General features: G+C 47.2%; 1 protein-coding gene and 1 non-coding gene across 2 annotated transcripts in view; both read left to right on the forward strand.

Moving 5' to 3' along the window:
• The window catches only part of SPTLC2 (serine palmitoyltransferase long chain base subunit 2), a 110376-nt gene extending 104636 nt beyond the window's left edge, over positions 1-5740 (forward strand). Inside the window, exon 12 of the mRNA XM_004739164.3 lies at positions 640-5740. Within this exon, the coding sequence (XP_004739221.1) occupies positions 640-759 (120 nt within the window). The 3' untranslated portion in view covers positions 760-5740. The remainder of the gene's footprint in view (positions 1-639) is intronic.
• A 1035-nt stretch (positions 5741-6775) lies between these two features.
• On the forward strand, positions 6776-6881 carry LOC123390530. Its single transcript, XR_006605085.1, has one exon. It is a non-coding gene; the product is annotated as a U6 spliceosomal RNA (small nuclear RNA).
• Positions 6882-11408: the final 4527 nt, after the last annotated feature.

An 11408-nucleotide genomic window follows, 5' to 3' on the forward strand; every position in this document is an offset into this window, starting at 1 on the left:
TTGAAAAACAAACAGCTTTTGTAAGAAAGAACATTATATTGAGATAAGTAGTTTTTGATGGGAAGATATGACGATCTCGCAAGGGTAGGATTTTCGAGTTCAGAATCCTGCCTGAGTTGAAGTCCTGGCTCCGCCCATTCTTGCTCCCGCACCCCCACCCTGTCCATGACCTACCCAGTCTCCTCATGGCTTCCCCGCTTTCTTACAAAGTCTGATCTGTGGTGCACCATGGGGGTTCTCTTATGCCTAGGGCGCATCTCCATGCAGACTTCCCATCGGTTTTTTTGTTGTGAGATAGAAGTTGTGAGGACTGATGTATGAGAGGACAAAGGACCGTGGTAGCCAGCCTGGCAAGTACAAGGCGCATGTATGTTCCTTTTCTCCTCCGACTTCAAGGAACGCTGACCTTTACCCTGCATAACTGCTCTTCACAACCCGTTAGTCATGACCGGCCTGACGTCCTTGCTCAAAAAGCAGCTCTTTCCACAGCTGTCCTGTAGTCTGATCAGAGTTCATGCACTAGATACACACGGTCCCACGAGAGGATAATATTGCCACAAATGTTTTTAGAAACGTTAATGCACCAGGCGTGCCTGCGTCCTGCTAGCCCCGACTCACCTCCGCTCCTCTATGTTTTAGGCGCTCAAGGAGATAGATGAAGTTGGGGACCTGTTGCAGCTCAAGTATTCCCGTCATCGGTTGGTGCCTCTACTGGACAGGCCCTTTGATGAGACAACCTATGAAGAAACAGAAGACTGAGCCTTTTTGGTGCTCCCTTGGAGGAACTCTCCCTCACCCAGGACAGTGTGTGGCCTTCTGAGCCAGTTCCAGGAACCAGACTTCTGTGGCCATCTCACGCAAAAGACATTTCTAAATGGCATTTTGTAAATAGTAAAAAACTGCTTCACATTCTTCCTTTGCTACATTTCACCTTTAAAAAATAGAGGTGACCCACTCTACTTTTTTGTCCATTAAAAATGTTTTATTTTATAACTCTCCTTCTTATGAAATCACGCTGACCCTAGCTTGGCCCTGGCTAACCACCCAGACCGTTAGCCTCTCCTTGCCACCTGCAGACTCGGCCCACCCACAGCTCCCGCTAGCCCCACCATCGCAGCCTCCAGACTCACCCAGCCCTCCTCCCCAGGGAGCAAGTGCCTTCCACTTACTTCCAGTCCAGGTCTCAGAGGCTGCCAACCTTGAAATCCTTACGAAACCAGTCAAGTATTCAACCAAAGTGTTCTCCCTTTTGTCCGAAGTTGAGCTGTTTAAGGAATACCGTGAACACTAACATTGCTAAAAACCGCCCCTTGTGAACTCCCCCTGGCCAGGAGCCTCCCAAGGTGTCGTCTTGTTCTGGTCACCGGGTGATTTCTTCTTTCACCATCAGATATTGATAATGGTCACTGTCTGAGACGTGTGTCCGGTTTCTGGGTTCTTCTAAGCTCTAAACTAACCTGCTATCTAAAATGCTGGAATTGTTCAGAAAGCACCCACATCCAGGGTCCACCCTGGCCTGACAGACCCTTGTGGTGAGGCCGCCTTCCGCCTCCCTGTGTCTTCTGTGCACACAGCTGCTCAGCCAGCAGGGGGCGAGGGCCGAAGGGACAGAGCTGGGGGACAGAGCTGGCAAACGTCTGTGCTTGCTTCCTACTCTGCTTTCTACTCTTCAGAACTGTGCCTCTGCCTGGGTCTGGGTCCAGGATTTAAACTTATAAAGGAAAATGTTGGTAAATCCCGTGCTCAGAAATCATTTGTCATGTTCCTGTTTAAGGATTAAAGTTATTAACTTGCCCGTTTTAGAAGCTGACCTATTTAAACGTTACTCTTCTGAGTGCTAGTTCTCCTTTACTCTTGATGTCCTAAGACAATTCTAATCTGGCATCTGGGGTTTAGGGTCTCTCTCTTTTTTTTCTCCCCCCGCCCCCACCCCGAGAAATTCTGAACATTATCTCTTTGCTAAACTGGGATCCTCTATTTTGACTCTTTCCATACTAGGTGAGGGGACTAGTTTCAGAGAGCTTTATAAAACTGCTTGACCAAAGAACAAATCTGAAAACCACCATGTTAAAGCTCTTCCTTTTTTCTGTTGACCAAAGCCTAAGTGAAGAGAACTTTTGACATTATTACGCCCACAACCAGACCAGCTTGTCTTCTAGTCGCCATCGGAGTAGAACGGGGAAGACTTGGAAACAGCATGGAAGAGCCCTGTGTAAAAATAGCTTTGCACGTCTCTCTTTTTGGAATCCCTCCTTGGGTTGGTAGAGATTCTCCTGTGCTCCTTGTCTTCAGCTGCAGCGCTTGTTCCGACACATGCGGTGGAGATGGGGAGCCACGGGACCGTCGGTGAGGGTTTGCTTTTCTGTCTTAAGTTCTCTTCAGTCACTCTCAGCATCTGAGAGCCTTCGGCCTTTAAAATATTCCAAGGTTCTGCTTTACCTTTTTAAAGGCTAGAAAAGGGTGAATCAAAGAACCAAATAGAAATGCAGGGACTGTATTTAGCATGGACAAACTGAAGTAAAAAAAAAGACATTGGGGTAACTAAGTCACTAGCCCTGTAGAATAAGATACATCGCTAACCTCCGCATCTCATTCCTCACCGTAGAACCCTACTAGAACACCAGATAGCTTTTGCACTGCAGTCACTTACCAAATGGTGTAGGGTTTGCAAAAGTCCCAAAGTTCAAGCAATGAACTTCACCTTGCTACTCTTTTTACTTCGGCTTGCATGGAGTCACTGCAATTTCAAATGTCCATATGGGCATTGAAATACATCATAAATATATATGTGTATGTATGTATATATACATATATATGACATATATTTGCTGGTGCAAAGTTATGTCAGAATAAATGTAGTTAAGTTACAAGTTTATTTTGAAGAGACAAAACTGTGATCCACACGGGATCTCTGCTTTCTGGAGGACAAAATGCTCTACATGCTGGTTGTCTGTCAGAAACTGTGATATAGGGTCCAGTCATATCATAGGCATCATGCAGGTGTATATAAATACAGTCACTGGGAATGAGTGGACCTAAGTATTGTGTCGTGCGTGGTTGAAGGTCGCCTGGGTCATGAGTTGGATGGGACGCACACAGGTGTCAGCTCAAGTCACCACCAAAGCGGGTAGTAGTCGGAGTCAGTCAGTAGAGATGTGACTAATCCTTACCACTTTTCCTCATCCCTCTTTCTATTTAGCATTGCCTTTATCCATTTCCGGCTTATAAGAGCTTTTTCAGCAGATCACATCAGAAACCAGAAACTTCTAACTAGGAGACATCAGAATCACAAAGAATGGATCAAGAGGCAGTGGCAGACTCTCCTCCCACATTTATTTGAAAAGTTTTACCCTAAAATATGGCATTCAGTCTACAGTAAGTAAATAGTGAAAGAGTGTGTTCGGGGGCTGGGTCCTTGGAGCACTTTTAACTTTTTGCTTTGCTCTGGAAAATTTCTTCCCTTTAAAAATCATCCTAACCCCCAGAACCCCAAAGTCCTGCTTGCTTGTTTGAAGAACTTGGCATCTGTCCTATAGTTACTATCTTAAACTTTGACGACAGGGTGAGAGCTTCCGATGGTGAAAACACGCTTCTTCCTGAAGGAGTCACGGAAGGTGAAGAGAAACGCCCCTGGAAAGGGCTGAGGGTTATAAGCAATGAGTCATGGAACCACTACATCAAAAGCAAAACAACGGCTGAGGGCTATGTGTTTGCTAACGCTCTTTCAGAAGCCCAGGGATGAAATACTGTGCCAGTGACTTGTCACTGCATTTGGCCTTTCTTTGTACCTTCCCATTCTTGAGTTTTAGAATGTCAACTCTGGAGAACACCTAGATGGCGGTGCTGTGTTTGGAGGATCACGGGGTCAGATACCCTGTCCTGGGACACCCAGCCCTACATTTCCAGGGGAGTCTAGGAACTTCTTTCTTCCCTACTTGAAGGAGCCTGTATCTAAGTTTGTTAGGACTAGTCCCGTCTAGCTGAGTTTTTTAGTGTTTAATATGCTTTGCTTCATTTCAACTAGTGAAAACCAGGAGGAAGAATGGCTCACGTGGAGAGATTTCCTGGCTTCGTAGGGAAGGGGGGAAAAGCGATGCTATCTACCACTACCGGCCTCTTTCTCCCCCCAACCCTGCTCCCCATCCAAACTAGTTGTCCTGGATTGGCAGGCAGCACAGGACCGCTAGTCCGGCCATAGGCTGTGGAGAAAAAGAATGTGGATAGTTCTTATTTTGTAAGAAGTTGTAGATACAACTGACTGGCTCTGGGTTCTCATATGAAGAACGGCTGTGACTAATCCCCAGAGTGTCTTTCCTTTCCTGGTGTTCGAGGTAAGCCAAGATGGGCTTTCATCTCTGCTGGCTGTAAGCTGTGTGGTCAGCAAAGGAGGAAGAGCGTAGGGGCTTTTCCTTCAGGTCTGTCTTCACGAAGATCAGCACTACTGAGCCTTTCGCCCAGGTGAACTCGGCATCGCCCAAGCGGGTCGTGAAGGGGGAGTTAGGAAAATCAAATGATTCTTCGTGGCTGTTGAGCAGTTCCTGGCTTAAATGCAGCCCCAGAACCTAAAGGTCTGCAGCTGCCTGCTTACCACGGAAGCTCAGTGCTCAGCCAGCAGGCATCTCATCCATTAACCAGCTAATGAAAATACCTCCCACGTGGAGAGAAATGGATCTTATTCTCTGCTCAGCTTTATCCACGGGAAATGTAGTGTTTAGGCCCCTACCCAATTACCATGTGCCCAGATAGCCGAATTAGGAAAAGGTTGCCCTTTTTGTCATTTCCAGTGACTTCTGTTCTCCAAGCACCTTGTGCTTTAGGTGGAGTCTTCTGGGGGCGGCGGGGAGTGGAAGGCAAAGGAGTTAGCTTTCGGACCTACCGAAGCTGTTGATTCTAGTCTTCTCCAGCCGGAGGCATTCTTAGTCGGCCCCTGGGGAGTGGCCTGATGGGGCAGCCTGATGGGGCAGCCATGGTCAAGGTCTTGTTTACTAGAGCACCGGATAGATGGCCCTGAACTGTGACTCTGCTATGATGAGTTCTGATAAACTGACCCTGAAGAACGCAGTGGTTCTGCCACTGCGGTTAGGCGTTTTTGATGAAGCAATACCCAAAGCTCCGTCCCTTTGGAGAAGTTGGGAAGCTGAATGCAAGGTGAGGACAGGAGCAGTCCCCTGATGTGCCCAGTGTCCTTCCTTGTTGCCATCTCCGTGGATGAGTGGATCCCTCTCGGCCCCAGGAGCCCTGACTCGGTTCAGAATCTGCTTCTCCCCACAGTTCTCAGTTTTCTTGTGCGAAGCTCGGCTGGGCACAGGCCTTCTATGGGGGTGTGGCACCTACTCCTGACTGAGGTGGAATGGTAACTTGTCTTCACCCTTAGCATTAGGTCCCGTTACCTCAGGGGCGCTAAACCGATGGTTGGAATGATAAAAAGCATCCTTGGTGGTTCTTTACGGGGTCCTGGTGAGACCACTGTCAGTTCAGCCAGCGTGCCCACACGGTCTTGATGATCCCTCTCTGTGTAAAGGTCGCGAACATTAAGAGAAGGGGGAAAGAGAATAAGAATAGAGAATTCGCTTATGGGGAGCTGAGATCTTCTTTTGTTGGCCTTTATTTTTCCATTGACCAATTTGCCTGTAAACTGGACTTTGGAAGAGGTGCTGTGAAATCCCTCTCCTTTGCTGTGATGCTTGTATAATCTGAGAAAGCGAGAGGGGCAAATGTAAATAAAAAATTTTAAATTCTAGTACTGTATTAAAATGTCACTCTTCTCTCTTACCCCGTCTCCCTTTTTTGCCGGATGATTTTTTTTTTTTTTTTTACACCTTGTTGGATGACTGTGAAGCTCTAAATGATGGATTGGGTTAGGCGTATCTGTTGGAGAGCACATGTTAAGAACCGAAGGGGAGCTACTTGAGATGACTTAAGAATCATCCCATGCAAATATATTGTTTTGCCCAAATAAACTATTCAGAAAGCGATCTCTGCCTCCATTCATTCAACCAAGGAAAACTGAGTGCTGTTTCCATGCCAGGCTCTGCACTGAGCATGACCAATACCAGCCAACAAACAAATAGTAAACAAATAATCATATGGACACACATCATTGTACAAACTGGTAAGTGCTGTGAAGGAAAAGTAAAAGCATGTTAAAAACCTGTAACCAGTATGTGGGTTAGAGGTGACAGAAAAAACTCTTCTAAGGCATGGAGGGTTCAGAAACACGTGGCCGATGCTCCAGGAGCAACAGGGAGGCTGGCGAGGAGGAGCAGAGGCCTCCTGCACTGGGCTGTGAGGGGTGAGCGGTGATCGTACACGCTGAGGGAAACCAGGGAAGGGTTGCAAGCATTGGAAAAGATCTCTAGAGGCGCCTGGGTGGCTCAGTGGGTTAAGCCGCTGCCTTCCGCTCAGGTCGTGATCCCAGGGTCCTGGGATCGAGCCCCATGTTGGGCTCTCTGCTCAGCGGGGAGCCTGCTTCCTTCTCTCTCTCTCTGCCTGCCTCTCTGCCTACTTGTGATCTCTGTCTGTCAAATAAATAAATAAAATCTTTAAAAAAAAGAAAGAAAGAAAAAGATCTCTAGTGTCCTCTTTTGGTAGACCTTGGCAAATTGATACAATGTATATGGACATGCAAAGGATCTAGACCAGCCCAAAAAATTTTGAAAAAGAAGTTGTACTACCTGATTTCAGAGCTTTGTACAGAGCTATAGTAACCAAAACTGCATATGGCGTTAGAATGGTCTGAGAGAACAAGTAAGACATCATAGAAAGTCCAGAGACAGTGCTCACTTCAGCAGCATGTATACTAAAATTGGAATGATGTGGGGAAGAGAGGCGTGACCCCGCGCAAGGATGTCATGCAAATCCACGAAGCAGTCCATATTTCTGAGAAACGTATACAGTCGCCCTGAAACTAACATAACACTGTATGTTAACATACTAGAATGAAAGTGAAAAGTCCAGATATAGACCCACACATATACGGGTAGTTGATTTTCAACAAAAGTGCCAAGTTAATTCAACCGAGAAAGTACAGCCAGCTAATGGTGCTGAAACAACACAGGTGTCTGGAGGAAATGACCTTCAACCCTTACCTCACATTATATACAAAAGTTTACTCAAAATCATAGATCCGCACATTAAAACTATAAAACTTCCAAGAGAAAATAGAAAATCTGGTTCCTTGGATTAAGCAACAATTTCTTGGAACATAAAAAGCATGCTCAAAAATACTAATATACTGTACTTCATCAAAATTAAAACTTTAAGACTCAGTAAAAGGAAAACGCAAACTCCAGACGAGGCTAAAACATCCACAATAGATATCTAACAAAGGCTTTCCATCCAGAGTTTAGAAAGAACCCTTAAAACTCAATAAGGTAGGGGGGTGCCGGGGTGGTTCAGTCACTGGGCCTCTGCCTTTGGCTCAGGTCATGATCCCAGGGTCCTGGGATCCAGCCCTGAATCGGGCTCCCTGCTCAATGGGAAGCCTGCTTCTCCCTCTCCCACTCCCCCTGCTTATATCCCCTCTCTCCCTGTGTCTCTCTTTGTCAAATAAATAAACAAAATATTAAAAAACAAAACACCTCAATAATGTAGGACTAAAACTACAAAATAAAAAATAAGGCCGCACTGGAGCGCCTGGGTGGCTCAGTGGGTTAAAGCCTCTGCCTTCAGCTCAGGTCATGATCCCACGGGCCTGGGATTGAGCCCTGCATCAGGCTCTCTGCTCAGTGGGGAGCCTGCTTCTCCTCTCTCTCTGCCTGCCTCTCTGCCTACTTGTGATCTCTCTCTGTCAAATAAATAAATAAAATCTTTTTTAAAAAATGAAAAAAAAGGGGCGCCTGGGTGGCTCAGTGGGTTGGGCTGCTGCCTTCGGCTCAGGTCATGATCTCAGGGTCCTGGGATCGAGTTCCGCATCGGGTTCTCTGCTCGGCAGGGAGCCTGCTTCCTCCTCTCTCTCTCTCTATGCCTGCCTCTCTGCCTACTTGTGATCTCTCTCTGTCAAATAAATAAATAAAATCTTAAAAAAAAAAAATGAAAAAAAAAAATAAAAGCTTCTGCCTTTGACTCAGGTCATGGTCTCAGGGTCCTGGGATCGAGCCCTTCATTGGGCTCTTTTCTCAGCAGGGAGTCTGCTTCCTCCTCTCTCTCTGCCTACTTGTGATCTCTCTCTCTGTGTCAAATAAATAAATAAAATCTTTAAGAAAAACAAAAGGCAGAACTAAAACTAAAACTAAAAAAAAAAAAAAACCTAAAAAATAGGCAGAAGGTTTGAGCACATTTTAAAAGACTTTATTGGGCGGGGGCGTACCTGGGTGGTTCAGTCAGTTAAATGTCTTCCTTAGGCTCAGGTCTTGGTCTCAGCGTCCTGGGACTGAGTCCCGCACAGGCCGTCGCTCCGTGAGGAGTCTGCTCCCTTTCCCTTTGCCCCCATCCACCCTCCTACCCCCACTCATGCTCTCTGTCTCAAATAAATAAATCTTTTAAAAATTTATTTTTATTTTTAAAAGATTTTCTTTCTTTGAGAAAGAGCACATGCACAGGCATGCCAGGTGAGGAGCAGAGGGGGAGGGAGAGACAAGCTGGCTCTGCGCTCAGCAGAGAGCCTGATGTGGGGCTTGATCCCAGGACCCCGAGATGGCCACCTGAGCCAAAACCAAGAGTCAGAAGCTTAACCGACTGAGCCACCCAGGCGCCCCTAAAGATTTTATTTTTTAAGTAATCTTTACACCAAAAGTGGGGCTTGAATTCACAACCCTTCAATCAAGGGTCAGTGCTCTACCGACTGAGCCAGCCAGGCGCCCCAAAAGATTTGAACAGACTCGTCACGAGGAGGTATACTAATGGCCAAAAAAGCACATGGAAAAATGTTCGACATCTCTGGTCTTCAGAGAAAAATGCAAATGAAAACTATAATAAGATTCCACCACTCCCCCACCCACCAGAATGGCTAAATTCAAAAAAAGTCATGATACCAAGTGTTGGCAAAGATGTAGGGATGGAAAGTGCCCAGCCCATTTGAGAAAACAGTTTGGCAGTTTGGGGGCAGCAATTTCATTCACCCAAGAAAAGTGAAAGCCTGTGCACACGTGCACTTGAATACTCAGAGCTGCTTTACTCATAATAGCTCTAAACTAGGAACAACCCAAATGCCACCATTGTGAACGGGTGAGCAAAATGTTGTGTATACATGCGACGGAACACTGCTGAGCAACGAGGAGGAACGAATAGCTGATACCTACAGCTATACGGACGAGTCTTAGAAACATGCTCCAATGAAGAAGCCAAGCACAAAAGAATACAAAAATACCATTCTATTAATATGAAAATCTAGAAAGGCACAACTAACCTGCGGTGACAGTGGACGAGTGGTTGCCGGGAGCCAAGACTGGGGAGGTAGGAATTAACTGGGTGCAAGAAGACTGTTTGAAGATCATTCTCAAGAATTCACGACTCCCTTACAGATATAAGAATGAGCACGAGTTAAAGATTTTATTTAACTCATGAATGAGGAAATGAGTAAGGATATGACAAGCAATGAAAGGAGATACTGAAAAACAGCAGTGATAGAGCAGGAATATTGAAATGAATGTGCAAATGAAGGCAAAACTGGTTTCTTCCACACGGGGAGAGGTCAGACATAATTTTCACTTCTGTAGACAGGAATGATTTTACTTCGCTGCTCTTACCTACACCCTACAGAGCTGTAAAACAGCTCAAAGAATGAAAGACGGGAATCAGATTAATGCAGAAGGTTGTACGGTGTTTAGATGATGCACTGTTTTCCACTGAGGATAACCAACAGCACCGGTGAGGAGTGAGTGAGAACAAGAACCAGCAGAACCAGTCCGGAGACTTTGACAGCGGTCCAGGTAAAGAGGGGAAAGGGGTTTGGGGTACAGCTGTAGTGCCTGACTCAGAGATAGGCCCACCCAAACGAATTTACTTGAGCCTGACTTTGATCTGGTGGAAGGGGCGGAAATTTGATGATAAGAAAATAGGTTGTGTGTGAAAAAGAAATCTTAAAAAACTAAAGAACCAGGTAGCCTCACCTTTCGTCTAGAAAGAGTCATATGGTGTAGAACGTGCTCAAAGGCCAGTTTCTTTCAGCTAACATTTGAGTGTTTACTGTGTTCCAAGCATCTTACTAGGTTGAACCACATGAAATTGCCAATATTTGACCCCTTGGACCAAAAAATGGCAACTTCATCCTAAAGAAAATCTTTAAAATAGATTCTTATTTGCATCTGCGAGGTAGGTACTCCCCCACCCACACAAACACACACTTTTATAAGTGAGAAAAGCACCAAGAGGTCCAAGACCTTGCCCAATAGTAACTTCTTAGTAAATGGTAGAGGCAGGATTCAAAACCCTGTGGCAAACTCCAAACCCGCGTTGTAAACTCTGGACGCACTATTGAAATCGCCGCGGAGTCCTGGGCTGTGCTGTTGCAGACAGGAGTGGTTTCACAGCACTGTGCCCGGGGCCCCTACGAGTTTTACTTTGGCTAAACTCAGATCCCAAGTTTTACCCCAATGGCAGATTTCCTGGCCCTCCTCCCCAGCACCCCCAGGATCTGTTATCCCGGCCTTGAAACCAGGTAGCTTTTGTGGCCCCGGAGTGGCCATCTTCCTAGTGTCTTCTGACAGCTCCTCACTGACCTGTCCCACCTTGTGTCACTGTGCCTACATTCCCTCATAGACCCCACATGCCACAAGAACTGTCATTGCCCCTAGGAGTTCCTGATCTTTTCATTTCATGACCAGCGTACCCTACAGGTGAGGAAACACGCACGAATGTCTCGATAGAGGGAGTGGTGATCCCATTGTTTTATCCGGGATTAAACTAGGTGACATCCAGTAGCATGGCACCATCTTCCGACCACGACCTCAGACGTGTCTAGCTGCTGGCTGTCCTTCTGGGACTTGTCCTCACATCTGAGTCTCAAGTCTCTCCGGGTTTTTGAAGAGCTCTGAGAACATCCTGAGGACATGGGGCGCACCGCAGCAGGTGTTTCTCCGGGCTGCTCCTCCAGCAGAGGAGCTGGGGGAGCCTTGGGGGCAAGACTTCCTGGCCTTCCTCCTCCCCAAGCAGACCGACCTCGGGGTGTAAATAAACACCTGCCCAAGAGCTGAGGGCGCCCGCGCGGGGCTTCGGCGCGTCGCCCCACCCCCCGGCCCAGGCGGTCCGCGTGTCCCTGTGCCGTCGGCGCGCCCGCCGGTGGGCGACCCGCAGGAGCGGCAGCGCGGGTCTGGAGCGAGCCGACCGTCTGGCCCGCCGCGACGTCCCCCGGCCAGGAATTCGCCTGGGGCTAGGGCGGCAATAGCGGCGGGTACGGTGGGCAGGAGGCGGCCAGACCAAAGGGAGTCTCCCGCCGGGCGGAGACTGTCCGCGTGCGCCGAGGAGCCGCC

This window comes from Mustela putorius, unplaced genomic scaffold (assembly GCF_011764305.1).
Source record: "Mustela putorius furo isolate JIRA1106 unplaced genomic scaffold, ASM1176430v1.1 tig00000129_pilon_pilon_pilon, whole genome shotgun sequence".
In the NCBI taxonomy this organism is placed as follows: domain Eukaryota; kingdom Metazoa; phylum Chordata; class Mammalia; order Carnivora; family Mustelidae; genus Mustela; species Mustela putorius.